Source organism: Nyctibius grandis, chromosome 12, assembly GCF_013368605.1.
Source record: "Nyctibius grandis isolate bNycGra1 chromosome 12, bNycGra1.pri, whole genome shotgun sequence".
In the NCBI taxonomy this organism is placed as follows: domain Eukaryota; kingdom Metazoa; phylum Chordata; class Aves; order Nyctibiiformes; family Nyctibiidae; genus Nyctibius; species Nyctibius grandis.
Genome location: NC_090669.1, coordinates 4,723,391 through 4,739,682, shown reverse-complemented (window position 1 = coordinate 4,739,682; position 16,292 = coordinate 4,723,391). Strand labels below are relative to the sequence as shown.

At 39.6% G+C, this 16,292-nt stretch overlaps 2 protein-coding genes across 2 annotated transcripts in view; both read left to right on the top strand.

The window, feature by feature from the left end:
• The window catches only part of LPCAT2 (lysophosphatidylcholine acyltransferase 2), a 31,681-nt gene extending 15,940 nt beyond the window's left edge, over positions 1-15,741 (top strand). The window contains exons 9-14 of the mRNA XM_068411268.1: positions 2,936-3,018; positions 3,565-3,690; positions 4,828-4,981; positions 11,829-11,927; positions 13,686-13,827; positions 14,103-15,741. Coding sequence (XP_068267369.1) covers positions 2,936-3,018; positions 3,565-3,690; positions 4,828-4,981; positions 11,829-11,927; positions 13,686-13,827; positions 14,103-14,350 — 852 coding nt within the window. The 3' untranslated portion in view covers positions 14,351-15,741. The remainder of the gene's footprint in view (positions 1-2,935; positions 3,019-3,564; positions 3,691-4,827; positions 4,982-11,828; positions 11,928-13,685; positions 13,828-14,102) is intronic.
• CAPNS2 (calpain small subunit 2) lies at positions 6,362-7,222 on the top strand. Its single transcript, XM_068411523.1, has one exon. It carries the CDS (start codon positions 6,476-6,478, stop codon positions 7,220-7,222), a length of 747 nt encoding a protein of 248 aa, XP_068267624.1. The 5' UTR covers positions 6,362-6,475.
• Positions 15,742-16,292: the final 551 nt, after the last annotated feature.

Here is a 16,292-nt window from a genome sequence, read left to right as displayed (position 1 = left end):
TTGTCTTCTTCACCATATTACCAGACTGAACCCTAAAATTTTTCTGCAACTAAAAACTTACTTAAGGACTCCTGTACTTGCATTGGGGAGAAAGCTGAGCCTTGTATAATGAACCCGTTCCCTTGATCATTAAAATCAGCTGCACAGCATAAAGACAGATGAATGACAACTGAAACAACAGGCACACTTCGTAATATCAGAACACTTACTCTAACTGCTCCCTGTCAGAGAGTCAACATTCAGAACACAGTAGTGAGGAGCCAGATAACTGGAGGTGCATCAGTTTGTTTAAGTGTTGTACTTCACGTTCCTTACCAGACCACAAAGGATTGTCAGTGTGGACTAACTTGGTTTGGGGACCTGAGGAATGGGAGAAATTCAGACAGGTTTTGCTGTTTATTTGCAAAACACAGAATTCAGCAAAGTTGTGCAAAGCTTTGTGAATATAAGCAGCATTGCTGCTACTATCAATTAGCAATATGGTCTTTGTTGTGAAACATGAAATTCATTTTAAGGGAGCACCTTGTTACTGTATAGTACATGCAATAGACACATATTTATAGAGGTGTACTGAAGAGCTAATTCTCCTAATGATTTTGTACAGAAGGACATATCTATTCAATTTATATACACGGGAGCAAGAAATAGTTAACATAGCCCTTCCAGTAGAAGCTTTATTTTCCCCTACTTCGGAACAGAACTCAAACTTGCCTGTTAGAAACTAAATGTTATGTTCCAAAAGATGAAACTTAAACATGAAAAAATACGCAGCTTTCACAGCAGCATGTGTCCCCAAAGTGGAACTCTTTTCTTAGCATCAATGCAGAAGTCCTTCCGTTTCTAAAAAGGAGAAGGCGCAGATTTGCCTGGGGAAGCAGGGAATCAGACTAGTCCTTCTAGGAGTGGACATTTCTATTGCTGTCCCCTACTGTGACCAAGTAGCCTCTCCCCTCCTCCTGTCAGCCTTGCGCTGCCTGTACCCGCTGTGCATGAGCGGTGATGTACTCCTGCCATCCAAGTGAGTATGGGCGTGCATGTCTAGTCATGGTCTAACAAACTGTGGATATTGAAGATTAAACAGTGAACCTCGCAGTGAGTTTTAGGGCTACAAAAGACACAGCATTTAGCAAATTCTATAAGAAGAGAGACTAGATCAAAAGCAGATCAAAGAAGAATTTTTGCTACTGAAAGAGCTGTGAAGAACTTTTCTTACAGGAGTGCAATTTGACAAGGAAGGTATACTTATTAGTCTTCCCCAGATAAGCAGCTGGGTGTGTGTGAGATCATGCATGCCACCTCAGGCAGCCAAGAAACCAAATTCTTCATCCCCAGCTGTGGGTTCTGGCAAAGTGGTTTTATAAATAATTGTAGGTGGGTTTTTTTGAAGGGGACAGAGGTGTTTTTTAACCTACCAGAAATTTAGGTTGCTGTCTGAGCAAGACCTCAGCCTCAAATGATGTAATGACCACTTTCAAGACCATGATCCACGTTTCCATAGATAAACTTCTCAGAGTTATGACTTCATCTCACCCAGTGATGACACAGGTCTCTGTGTCTGTACTGTGTGCCAGTGCTTCCTCGATTTAAGAGTTATGTGACTTCTGAAGGGGAGCTGTAATAAGCAGGGACATATGTCAGACTTGAACAGAGCTGGCAACTTCTTATAGCAGGAATGAAATCTCAAACCTTCATGTGAACAGCTGGACCCCTGCTGTCCTTACAAGGGAGAAGACTTTTAGCTATAAACAGAAAAGTGTTACAGCTATTTGACAGATAACCAATTCCATAAACTTACTGTTTTTAATCATAAAGAGGCAGCATTCCTTAAAAACAAGCATAGAAAAGCTGTTTGGGATGGACAGCTTTATATGGGACAGTTACCATTATACTAGTGCATCACCAGCAACTACAATGTAACTGAAGAAACATATTGATACATAATTAGCAACTGTGTCTTCCAATGAACCATGAGAAACACCTTATACTTACTTTAGAATTGCTGTGTTCTAGGATTTTAGGGCAAGATTGCAGGGTGGGGAGCAGCAGAGCTGAGATAAATGATAACCATAACTGCAAAAAGGCATGGTAAACAGAGCTGCAAGCAAACACTGTAAACTGAAGTAGAAAGAACAGAATACTCCTCCCCTCACACTACTTTGCAAACAAATAGCTGCTGATTCGTGATGATAAGTCATCTATAGTACATTTTTAGTGTAACGCTACTTCAGCTTCTTGCATATTAACATCGAATAAATCCTCAACAGTAAATGTGTTGCAATGTAGATATCCATGGTGTTTTCTAGGTTTAGGAGGAGAGGGGGTTGTTTTGTTGGGATTTTTTACTCTCTGCTTGGAGCAGTTCCAAAATTTCACAGTATTTGTATCTGGTTAGTGTCCTACTTACAATTCAGAACTAAGATTCCTTAACATTTTTATCATGGAGGAAAAACTTACAGGAAACTTATCAGTCACATGCAGACAGATACAATTAACAGGTACCAGGTGGACTGCAGCGTGTATTTAAAAACATTATAAATCGTTCATACACTATTCCAGTATATAACATCACCTATAAAGGATCTTTGAAAAGGAGTGTACAGTATTTCAGAATCACATTCTTACCAATGTAGCATTTAATTTTCTAAATAAGTATGAGTTTATTATACTTTCCATCTTTGGGGGTTTGATTTTTCATATTAAAGCAGCTTCTATTTATCTTTAAGAGGTAGTTTTGGACTCAATCTCCTTTGTGTGGCTGGGGCAGAAGAGCCAGAGTGGTTTTTAAGGCGGTTGAGACCTCTAGTGTCCAGTTCCTTCACTGCATGGCTAATGTTTTTTCTCCTGTTTTTCCCCCAGTCCAAACAATTACAAGAAATTGTTCATGTGCTAATAAAGTGGTGACTCTTGAACTGATTGGATAACTCATCTCTTTCAGTTTCTGCCTGTTCATGTTCCTACTGAGGAAGAAAAGAATGATCCCATTCTTTTTGCCAACAGAGTCCGACAAACGATGGCAACGTATGTAATCAGTCACGAATAAAATCTTTGAGAACTTTTCTTTTCAGTTCCATATATATCCTAGCCATAAAGTACAAGTTAATCAAGTCACAGGTACTATAGATAGGAATTGCTCTAGATTTTCACTAAAAGCTGTCAAATTCCTATACTAAAACACCCTGATTGTTTTTGCATGGAGCGTAAAGAAGGTTGGCTTACATTGGAACATAGTACGTTCAATTCATGGAAACCTGGAATAAATTGCTCCCCTACTTGCTTGGCAAGAATAAGTGGGTGGTTTGTTCTCCAAGATTACTGGGCTGCATTTACAAGATGGTAAATCTTAAAACATCATGACACTGCCATAATGTAGTTTCACAGTATGGTTTCACAGTTTCACAAAACGGTATACATTGCTTTATCCTACTGGCAGCAGCGCAAGAATGAATTATCACTTGTTTTGTATATTAGCATTGAAGCCAAACTGAGACAGAGAAGGGAAACAGTCAACTAGAAGTAATTTTAATATAAGAAATTTATTTTTCTTTTTCCTTAATTTTGTTTCAGTGCTTTGAATGTGCCAGTCACTGATCACACTTTTGAAGACTGCAGACTGATGATTTCAGCAGGACAGCTGACCCTACCCATGGAAGCTGGGCTGGTGGAGTTCACCAAAATTAGCAAGAAACTCAAGTAAGGGAAGCTTAGCTGTTGGTAGCATAAGTACTGCAGTGCTGCAGGTGTTCATGGCCATCTACAAAAGGATAGATTACCTGACAACTGACTCAGCCATGTGTAATATAGCATATTTATGTACACAACTTACATACATAAACTATATGGAAATCAGAGATAAGGAAAATCCCAGTAAGAACTAATTCCAAGTAATTTTCTGGGCAGTGTTACAAGAGGAAAAATGCATTTTTCTAATCTTTTATGGATATCTCTCACTAAAAGGTGAGGAAGGTAGAGCGATACCTATTTTAGGCACTTGATGGTAATCTTAGTGCCCAATTTAAATTGCTTTTGTAGAGATGCACAAGCAATGTGTGGTAGGAAGTAAAAAACCTTTTTTTCCAGCCTGAGACTTCAGCCAGCGGCTTACTGTTCTTAGTTGTACTGTGCAGCCATGTTTCGCTAGTGTTGACTTTTTCTGTCTGGACACAGTGGAATTTGAGGATTGAACCACTTAATCATACAGTAACTCCATCAAATAATGTGGCATGGCTGTGGTCAAATCTGAAGTATGTGCGCAGTGAATCTTGACTTATTACGTATGTGCTCTATATTCATGTATAGAACTCTATATTAACTCAGTAGTTACATGGCAATCCTAATTGTTCTTACTGAGGTGCGGTGGTGTGTTTCTGCAGAGAGATCAGATACTTCTCAGGCTGTCACGATACTAGCGTTTGGGTAGAGAGTTAGCTAATAGAGCTGAGATCTAGCCCATTCTGTTAAGGAAATATTCACCCTAGAGCATGATGCAGCAAAATAATGCTGCACCTGAATTAATGGTAATGAAAAGCTCTCTGCTAGACTCGCGTAGTAACTGGACAGATGATTCTAGGTTTGCGAAGTTACTCTAAGTCAGTCTGATATACCCAAGCATAGAACTGCCTGCTTTTAATATTAATAACCCAGGGAAGCAGTCCTTAATTGCTGATTTCATATAAAATATCAGGTTTGAAGTACAGCATTTCTAATACTGTACACACATGCTCTCTTTGGCTATTTTTCATCTTTGAACACTGTAATAACTCCTACTGAAATTCCATCTGTCCGAGATCTGCTGTATAGAAATATCTCCTCTCCCTCATGTTTGCATAGCCTAAAATGGAATCACGTCAGAGAGCAGCTGGATACCTTCGCTGCTATTGCAAGTGCTTCCAAAGGGGGAAGAATTGGAATTGAAGAGTTTGCAGAGTACTTGAAGCTGCCCGTTTCAGATGTCCTCAAAGAGCTGTTTCAACTCTTTGACAGGGTGAGTAGTTGGTTTACTGACTTGTTAGCAATGTTTTGTTAAAAATCACATCCCAAGAGGATATCTAATTCATTATGTCCAGCTCAGTAAATGCTCCTTGGTTAGCAGTTCCTGTAAGCAAGATAGGTGACTCTTACAGTTTCTGTCTTAATTTTCAATGGAAACAGGTGGGTCAGTTTGTAGGTTGTGAGATGACAGCCATCTCTTGGACCAAGTTGCTGCACCACCATCAGATGATAATCTGCATGCTGATAATGGCTGAATATTTCCTTTTGCCCACCCCAGATTTTGAGCTTAGGTACACTCTGACGGCTTAAATAACTGATGTAGTTGTAAGCAGATAATTTAAGGCAGATTGAAGCTGACTAGAGTGTCAGCTCTAGTTCCTGCTGTGTTTGTGAAGGGTGCTATTAGACACTATAAGGACTCTTCTTTCCCCCATAGTCAGTGGTGATCTCTCCCATTTTCTGCTTCTCTCTGAAGATGAGAAAAATTGCTCTGTGGATGCGCTCCTCTGTCTATACCAGAAGCATCAGTGACTAGAGCGTAGCATAGAATTCATCTTACTTCTAGTCATCCAGTATGTGCTACAGTGCAAGCACCATGGTGAACTGCAAGTGCTTATGAACTGGAGTTTGTTTCTTATCGTAGGAGCTCTCCCAGCTCAGTATCACTCTTCCTGATCAAGTTAGCTTTAGCAGTACACCTGTCCTTGGGAGGTCATTGTGTTGTGTATGCCAATTAAAACTGTTCCAGGATTTCTCCAGATAAAAGGTTTTACAAGCTGTAAAATAGAGAAGAGTCAAATATATTTCCTTAATTGCTGAATGCATTGAAGCTCTAGCAGAGCTAGGTACTTGTCCTTTCTTCATTCTTGCTTCATCTTGGACCATTGGCTCCTATGAACATGTAGTCCAAGTCCGGAAGCACAGTACATAGAATAGAAATATGGTGTGGCAACAAAAATAATTAAGGGCAATCAAGACACTTTCCCAATCTGGCACAACAGCCTCAGTGACTAGAATTAGCAATGTAATACTCAATTCACTAAAAAGTTGAAGGCGTAAAAGATTTCAAGAACAGACAAGACTCTAGTAAGCTTTCGCTGCAGTCATCTTTAAGGAGATCAGCGTAACTGAGGAACAGTCACGCTAATGTGGCAGGGCTCTTTTCAAATTGCTTCAATTATGAGCACAGGCATTTTGAGACTTCTGCTCTGTGGCTTTCAGCCTCATCTTTTTTTTTTTTTTTCTAAAAAGATGCCTCAAATCACATAAAGGTAACTATGCAGAGAAGAAGAAATGAGGCATATCAACAATTGACAGAAAGTACTGAGACCTGAGATAACTCTCGCAGCTGGAGACATGCTCAGACGTGAAGTCTAAGCATGCAGATAAGCTGTGTTTTGCCCACGCCCAGCTCAGACACAGTACGGCTTTGGAGAGTTAGGGAAGCACTGGATCTCTGAGTAACTGCCTTCAAAAAATCTTCGCGATGTTCCTTGCTAAAGCTTTGCTGAGTGGAGGAAGTGGTAGTAGTCGTGGAGGGAGCCTTGCACGTGGCCTTGGAGGTCTCCTAACAGGAGGTGGGCATGGAGGAAATCTTGGAGGACTTGTTGGAGGTCTTGTCAATCTTATAAGTGAAGCAGCAGCTCAATATAATCCAGAGCCACCTCCACCTCCTCACAATCATTTTGCGAATGTGGAAGCTTATGAGAGTGAGGAGATCAGACAGTTTCGTCGCCTTTTTGCCCAGCTGGCTGGAGATGATATGGAAGTGTGTGCCACAGAGCTAAGGGACATCCTGAACAAAGTCATTTCCAGACATCAAGACTTGAAGACAGATGGCTTCAGCTTAGACACATGCCGTAGCATGGTAGCCATCATGGACAGTGATACAAATGGCAAACTGGGCTTTGAAGAGTTTAAGTACCTGTGGAACAACATCAAGAAGTGGCAGCATGTATACAAGCAGCACGATACTGATCAGTCAGGCACTGTAGGGAGAGCTCAGCTGCCAGACGCCTTGAAGGCTGCAGGGTTCCACCTGAATGAACAACTCTGCCAGGTAATCGTGCGCAGGTATGCCGACGAGGACGGTAGCATGGATTTCAACAACTTCATTAGCTGCTTGGTACGACTGGACAGCATGTTCCGGGCCTTCAAGTCCCTGGACCGAGATGGAGACGGACAGATCAAAATGACCATTGAAGACTGGCTGCAGCTGACCATGTATTCGTGAAGGCGTAGCAGAGAAGAACAAGCTTCGTTTGGAAGATACATGTGGAAGACTACAATCCTGTACTATAGAACTGTAGTCTTCTCCTGGTTCTAAGGCAGATGTAGCTAGTGGTAGGTAGCTCAGCTTGAAGTGTTGTGATTCCTCTTGTGCATGCATTAGTCTGCTTTTCTGAAGGGTTTATGTAAGTTGGCAGCTGGAGAGCTGCATAAGTCTGTCTCAGAAAACTATCTCTAGACTCTGAAGTGAGGGAATATGTTGAAGGATCAAAGCCTTAGTTATTTCTTTGCATAAAGCAGCTTGTATATAACTATTATACAAAAAGCTCTTAAGTTTGTTGTTGGTGTTACTGTTCGGATTTGTCAGCATTCGCTAAGCTGGAATAAAGCCCCGTTTGCCTGAAGGCAATCACTAGTAAAGAGAGTGGTGCAGTTATTTCTAAAAAGGGGAAAGACATGAGAATTGCAATAACTATAATGATAAATTAATTTACATAATCGTATTTAATTTCCTTCCTACTTCTAGTTTTTCATGCTAGGTTTTGCTTCAGCAGACAGAGTGGTATTGTCAGTTTTACCTTCTGGCCAGGACAAAATTGAAGACTTACATAGGGCTACTTTTACCACCTTTTCTTCTTCCTACAATTCTATTAACTAGTCTTTTCTCTCTTCCCTTCAGGCCTTATTATAGTTATAACAAGAACAACTTAAAATAGATTTATATTTAGAGAAGCTTGCTGTAATAATGCAGTCACATAGCAGCCAGCCAGCCAAAATCAACCTCTGGCTGAGTTAAATTTCATCAGGGTGCAGCGTCCCACTCAAGCTAGTTATGCAGTTCTGTCTAAGATGTCAACTTTTGAGTAGAAGAAAAAGGAATAACATGAACTGTCAAAGGTACATTGCTTTGAATTAAGGATTACATAGTTGGTGAAAACAGCTCTTGCACTGCAATGTAACAAGGCAGGTTTCTCAGTAAGGCTCTGCTGCTTTAAAAGAAAATTGTCTAGGGTGTGTGCTAGCTGACTGGAATGTGAAAGGGTGAGTTGAGTGGCAGTAGCTCAGCCTGTGCACTACATGCAGTCTCCAGATGTAAGAGTCCACATGCCCCTGCCCCTCCCCAGGGAGAGACATCAGTGAGGAATACCACACCATACCTGCAGGGCATCTGAATGCTAATGGGGTACTGTGGTTTGATTTTGTTTCTAAATTTCCATAGCTTTGATTTCTAAATCTTGCAGTTACACTTGGCAAATAGTATTTTCCAAACTGGTGAAATCTCCTCCCTGGTGTACTTGCAGAAGCCTTTTATTTGCAACTTAGGAAAAAGTAACTTACAACTTTTGCCCAGACTTTTTTCCTCCTACACTTTGTTTAATACCAAGCTGGGTGACAGAAACAGTAAAAATATTGTATTGGCCCAAATTGTGATGAAAGAGGTCAGTTCCTTCCTAATGGCATTCACCCCCCTCACAGTTACTCAATGGAAAACACAGTTCTCCACAGTGGCATTTGGGCTCTGAGTAATAGAAAAGTGAGCATGAGGAAAAGCGTAATACCTCCAGGTGAGTACCATCCTACCCAGTTTGTTTCAGAATTTCCCTTTCCCACTAGTTAGAACTTGCATGTAGCAACAGGCAGTGGAAATTTTGGAGTTACAGCAATAGCTCACATGATGAGCCTGGATATGAACACGAGAGCTGATCTGCAGTTCCTCCCCAAATGGTCCAGTTGTACCTTCTCTGTGGTAGCCCCATAAGTGACTCGGGGGTTACTTAGCTAACCTGAATGACTAGTGCACACACACACTTGATTTTTCCCGTTGCCTTACATAGTGAGAAAAAAGTTTTGAGGCAGTAGTACTTTAAAGTTTATTGACTGCATCTGTCTTGCAGTCCTTGTGCAACTCAAAATGGAGACTGCTTATGACAATATAAACTTTCTTGTTTCCCGAAGTGTAAGATTTACTGTATGATATTTAAAAAAACCAACAACAAAACCCTAGTTACCATAGCATGCTATAGGGAAAATATTAGCAGAAAACTAGTTTCCTTAAAGAAAAGAAGGGTTGTTGAGGTCACACTATGTTTTGGTTATTTTGTGTAATATAAATACAAATATATAAATATTGATGTTCTACTGGGCTATTTAGAGGTTTGGAGCTCAGCTCACATCTTGCTTCCTTAAAATATTCTTGGGTGCACAGGCTGCAAACACAGCTAGATATGCAGGGAAAGACTATTGCAAGTGCTTGTTTGCAGTGGTGCTACATGAGCACTGGAGGTTTTCCTGCATTCTCAGTTTGACTCCCGTCTCTTTTTCCAGGCACCAACCCTATCATTTCTCCTTAACCATAATGCCCGAGCACTTGGAAGTTAGCCAGTATCCTACGGTTTAGTAGAGCTAGTCACAACATGATCTTGCAAGTATAGTAAGTTTATTTGCCACTCCGATGGCTGGAGTTCTGTATATCAGATTGCACTCAGTTTTGATTACTGGGGTTTAGCACTTTCATTAAAGTAATATGACCCTTATTAGCTCTTGTCATTTTTCCATGTGCAGCCAAAGCTGTGTTAACTGATTTCAGAAGTTGTTTTTAAATGATCCTGTTTTATTTAAAGTTTACTTCCCAATTCTTTTCCTGTGATACTTATTCTTAACTTCAAAAATAAATTAAAAAAAATACTCTAATGGTATCAAACAATCCTTTGCTAAGAATACAGTCTATAAAACTGTCCAAAAATAATATTGCATGGAACTTTGAACAATTATCTACACTCTTGCTTCAGTTAAGAGTTTAGGTTTATAGTGATACTTTTTAAAGTTAGAGAGCTATGACGTAGCCAAAATCTTTAAAGTCAAACTCTGCAGTACAATGAGAGCACAGATTTGCAAATAAAATAGCATTTGTGAGAGAACATTGTCCTTTTCTAATGATTAAAAACTGACAAAAGTTATATCCCTTGGACAGACATGAAAGTAACTTAAAGACTTTTTGTATTTTTGCTAAAAAGTTTCCTTAAAATTCACAGGCCTTTAAAGTACAAGATGTTCAAAGGTTGCATGTCTTCAAAAAAGACTGGCTAGACCATCAATATAAAGAAAATAACAGTTGTCTGTGCAAAACAGTCCTGAATTGGTTTTGAAGGCTAAATAAAATCGTATCTTAGCAGTTTTAAATCCTGTCAAATATACAGCTTGATAAAGAAAAGTTAGTACTGAGTCCATTATTACACATATTTTGTTAATCAAGGACTATCGTAAGACCTAAATTCAGTGACAGAAATCCCTATTTCATAGAACCCAAGATTTTCAAAGTGCTCTACAGAGCAGACTTAGCATTTCTCCACTGGCAAGCTCCATATTCCACTATTCAGCAGCAGAAAACCAAGAACAGAAAGGTTAAGGTTGGTATGCTCAAGTGGGCATCACAAGTTGGTAGGAGAGCTAGAAATAGAATCTAGATCTGGCTGTTCACTACAAATTTACCCAGGAGACCACCCCTCTCACTTGGCTGAAAATGCTTTGTGCTGTTGTGCTGTTCTCAGACTTAGGGAGTCCACTTTAAAAAATATGTTTTTCAACACATTATCCACAAAAGGAACTCCACTTTACACTTTTGTTTGCTTTTAAAATGTTTTTGATGAATGCCCTTATTGAGAATGTTTCAAACTATGAGCTATTAGTTATCTCAGCTCTGCTTTCATTAACTGCTCTGTGTCCCATCACCTACCACCCTTATATGGCTCCTTCCCCAAACTGGATGTTTCCCATCACCCTCGAGAAACTTTCAGCGTGGTCACAGAACACTACTGACTTAAGCACGTATTTCAACGGGCATCTGCCATTTTCCCTATCTGCAAATATAATGCAGCTTACATAGAATTAATCACGAATGCCATCAAAGCAAGCTTCACAGGTTTTGTTGATGGAGCTTTGTAGTTATCACATTGAAATGTTCATTCAGATCAAAACTGGAATTAGCAGAGAGGCTGTTACAATGAATTCATTGCATTTCTGGCTTAAAAGGTAGGACAGTGTCTTTGCTTCAGAATAGCACGTAGGGCAATGCATTTGCTTCAAAGAAAGGTCTAAGGCAGACCATGCAGATTTACTGCATCATCAGGCTGTACTTTCACTGGCATGTATTTTATTGCTGAAGGTTCTTACGAAAAATTAACTCAAGGCAACAGCCTCGCTGTTGGCTTGTTTATTCCGGGATGTTGCATTCATCTCTGAACTTTAGGGAGTGCCAGTGCTACATGAACTGTTACAGTTACCTTAAACAGAGGTATTCCAGTTCTTGTTAGAGGCTTCTCAGGGGTCATATACTAAAGAAAAACTTATCAGTTGTTTTAAATCTTTTTTGATTGGGTGTTTATAAGATAGAAATTGATACCCAGTTTCTAGCTGTTGAAAATATGTAGATTGCTACTTCAGCCCTAGCATTACATATATTTAGTGAGCTGTTAGTATTTTTTCCAGGAAGAACAAATACCTCTAGCGTTGTAAACTGTCTTAGTGCATGTTGTATAGTTGATTTATACAACAGCTTTTAAAGTGATTTGCTATATTAACTATAACTGCTGCCATACATATTTTGGTTACAGAATGGAGATGGCACCATCGACTTCAGAGAATATGTAATTGGTTTGTCTATTCTTTGTAACCCAGCCAACACAGAAGAGACTATTCGGATGGCATTTAAGGTAAGTTCAATTTAGTGTAAATCTACAAATCTGACAAATCAAGACTGACTGTAAATCTGTTAGCTTTCAAATCATAAGTTTATAGCTTCGATCTGTTATGCAAATGTGAATAATACTCTTAAACCAATTGACATTTAGAGTGTGAAGGGGAAGGGGAGAATTGCAAGCATCAGCTTCATACAAAAGGGTTTCAAAAAGCCATGTGAAGGCACTAATGAATATGTAACTTGGCAGGCTAACTCCAAAAATGATTCAGCAGCACTTGCAGTTTTTTCGCCTGAGGTTTTTTTTCTGTTGTGATTCTTCAATGTCACAAGTAGACAATAGATGGAGCAATATCCTCTTGTGGGTCAAGCGCTCAGTAGAGTCACTGTTGTTAACAAAGGGGGGAACGGGGGGAATCAAGAAGGGCTATTCAGGACTGGCACATCCAAAACTGGGCTGCATCTAAGATCTATTGGCTTGTACTGTGGGGTCCTGATAGTACAAGCAGTCAAGGAGCAGCAGCTCCTTTCAGATCTCAGGTACAAGCAGGAAATATGTGACCAGGGATGCCCAGATTGTGAGTCTCTGAATAGGAAAATGCTCAAGTGACTTTTTTTTTTTTAGTAGATCTTTGACACAGATTCAGTTATTTTACCCACTGATCTGTTCTTATGAACCATATTGAATGATATATTGAGATATTTTTAGTACTGATGCGTACTCGGGAAGTACCAGAATTTTTATGGCAATCCATTACATCCACTGGCTGCTTTACAGGTAAGCGCTACAGCTGTTCAAAGTGATTTGTGCATTTTCGGGGATGTTTTATCACCACAGATTCCCATGAAGAAGCAAGCCTAGCAGCTATTGTTGCTGTTTCATTGTTTTGTTTTCTGGACTATACTCTTCAGTATCTTAACAGTTGCGCTGATTATAAAATTAGTAACTTTTTTCAATTCCCAGTTTCAGCAGGAAATGGCTGGTTCAGCTGGTAAAAGCTTGTTTCAGTTCAAAATGGAACTATGGGTTTCCTTTTGCTGCTTGTTTTCTTTGCCACTAAAAGTACTTTCCTTTGCAATGGCAAAGTTTGCCTGTAGCAAGTACTGAAGAATTACAGTCATCCATCCCTTATGTTTCTCGAGGGGTTGATTCATAGCAGATGCTTAATGTCACTGCGCTGGGAAGGATGGGATGACCAGTGTACATCTACTGCCTGCATTCCAGTCACCAAAATTCCTTGTTAATTACACTAATTCCTTAGTGGGTGACCGATCACATATACTAAAATTTAGGTATTTTATGTCAGAGCATAAACTATGGCAAGTTTAATCTGATGGCAGATGTGCCATAACTTAATGAAAATGAAGACTAAAGCCTAAGATGTTCTAGTATAAAGTGGCTGAATCCAGTAGACCTTTAGCATAGCTCATGGTGATGATAAACATAAACCTTTATGTTTTGTTTTTAGCAGTTTTGTATGAGTTTTATTACAGAACTAATGCTGTGAGGTTGGGTTTTTGTTGCAGAGTGTTCTAATCCCAACTATAGCATGTACCTTGCTCTGCTAAGTATCTGCTTAGTCTTATTCCAGAGAAAATGCATAAAATCTTTTGCAAGAGAAAGCAGCTGAGATCCAACCAGTCCAATGCCTCTTCAAATCCCAGGCATTGTTTGCAGATCACCTCTTGAATACTAGAAACCTAATATGGGTGGGTGATGTGCACAGAAGGTTCGCAGGCAAACCGATGCTAAAGCTCACATTGTTTTTTCCAGCTTTTTGACATGGATGAGGATGGCACTATAACAGAAGATGAGTTTGCTTGTATCATTCAGTCAGCTCTAGGACTGCCTGAGCTTGATGTTTCTATGCTCTTTAAAGAAATAGACGCAGATGAAACCGGGAAGCTGTCCTATGGTAAGTTACATCCTTTTGTAACGAAGAGCACTCTGATAGTCATATTGACAGTGAGAGTTTCCTACCTTTTTTCTCTCTGAAAATATCTCATGGTTCTCATACCCTGTTTCTGGGGGAAACTGTTGAAGCACAGACCTAGACACTTTGGTGTGATATGCCTGAAATGCTTCAGAGGAAAATAACTGGAGATCGGCTTCAGTAAAAGGAGCAGGCACTGAAATATTCTTTGATTCTGTTCCTGCACTACAGTAGCTGTATTTTTCTATATTTTTCAGATGAGTTCAAGGACTTTGCACTCAAGCATCCAGAATATGCCAAGTTGTTTACCACGTACCTAGAGCTACAGAGATACCAGTCGGATATGTTGGAGGAGGATGATATTGAGTCGCTTGAAGTCAAACACAGTCCAGTTAGAAAGACTACAGTCCCAGTCTCAGAAGCAACACCAACTGCAAGAAATAAAGTCTGTCCTGAAGGCAATGAAGAGGATAACTCAAGTACCTCTGACAAAAAGGATGACTGAGAAGAGTTAAAGAATTCAGCTCCTGAATTCTACAGGAGTTTTTCCCAAGCTATTCATAAACACAATTGATATAAAATAGATGGAAGTTACAATTTTTAAAAAGTATTTCTTTTTTTACTTTCATATCAGGAGGAGTTATTCCTGTTTGAGTGTAAGGGAAAAACCACTGTAACTGTTCTGTCCTTGACGTCAGTATCACAATACTGGGAATGTCGTTCACTGTCTTCCAAGTTCAAGCTTCCACAAAAGTAGCAGGTGTGCTAAGAGGCGTAAGAGGCTCCAGCACTGCAGTGACCTCTCAGAGCGGAAACTGAGGAATCCACTTGTGCAAAAACAAGTGGAATTTTTGGTGCTGCTCAATTCCTCTACATCCCCAACATGTGTTAAGGGAAAAAAAATGATGCCAGAGTGTTTTAATTTGCAATATCCCTTAGCCTTTCTCAAGTTTCTGAGAGGCACAAATGAGTAAAAGAAGCTGAGAGTTGAAGCTGGTGTTTTCTTTGAGCTGTCCTTAGATTTCCCTTAACTCCCTGTGAACTATAAAGCCTAAGCCTCTGAACAAGACATGCTGTTTCACTGATGTTAACAGAAACAGCTTTAGGCTTAAAGGCTAGTTAAAGATAGAAATGGCTGCACTTCTAACAACAAAAAACTAATTGGAATTCCAAGATAGCAGCTCACAGTCTACAGGAAAATGCAGACAATAAGACCCAAGAATTAATGGACTACTTCAAAATAAACAGAATGTTGTTTACAGTAACAACTGTTCAGGATCACATTAGGAGGAACATTTCGAACTTCAGCATATTTTTATTCCAGTAATTATCAACAGAGGAATGTGACCTTGCTCTACAAAACTTAAAAGGCAAATATGCTGTTAAGCCATAGTTCTAGTAGTTGGTATCTACTCTAAAGTTGTCTTCTGGAAACCATGTTTGCTTTACTGTGCCATTACTCAGTATCTTCTTAGGGCTTGATTCAAAACCAAGCTCTTTCTAGTCAATGATTCGAGTACGTTTTGCCTCTAGTGCACTGGAAATCAGGCCTTTACCTTTTTCCATCCTTCATCTGAATGCACTTTATACAGTATTTAAAATAGATAGGTATTTATGCAAATAACTTCTAAATAAAAACTTGGAAGGCGTGGAATGACATGATATTTTCAATTTAAAACTGAGATGAGCAAAGTCTAGAATGTCTAGTACCAAAAATAACCAATTTTCAGCAGGTTTTGTATGTGAAATGGTAACCTCTGCCTCTAAGTTATTGCTTGCGTTGTCTGGCTGCAAGTTCATTGCCATGTTTAATCCTTCTGTGTTTATAATTGTGCCTATCCTGATGTTTCATGTGCTTAAAATAAATCTGTATTTTCAAAAGACTTTCCTTGAACAGCTAGGTCTTCTTAGTACAGTGGGAAGGGTAGTCTGTCTGCCTTAAGGGGCTGGAGGGATTTCTAGGAAATCATCCTTATGATGTCTGACCTTGATAAACAACCTGAAGCTGGCATTTTTAGTTCCGAGTGCGATGGCACTTTTCTTTACGGTAAGGCTAGAAAAGTAGGACAGGACTGGTGCTATTCTAGAGTTACTTCTGCTGACTATGTCAGCAAGAGAGGATATGATAGGAAGAAGATTTGCAAGTATATGGAAAGATACCTCTGTTTTCGGACGGAAAATAAGGCATCGCCATTTACAGGTAAAATGAGTGATCTTAACAACAGTTGAGAAGTAACAAGCATGGCTTTGTGTAATATGAACATTAGGAGAGAATTTTCTTTCACTCTAGAGAAGGAGAAGTAGGAATGACCCTAACGTGGCAGTACAGTTAGCTAGAATACATGTTAATTCCTTGGCAAGGATGCTTTTGCCTAACATGTTAACTGAAGCCCTCAGCTTTTCAACTGGTAGTAACCTTTTCAAAGATGACTTCTATTCCAACCAGT

What these genes read in the sequence shown, in the direction of transcription:
- CAPNS2 (XM_068411523.1), top strand. Translation starts at nt 6,476, where the DNA reads ATGTTCCTTGCTAAAGCTTTGCTGAGTGGAGGAAGTGGTAGTAGTCGT.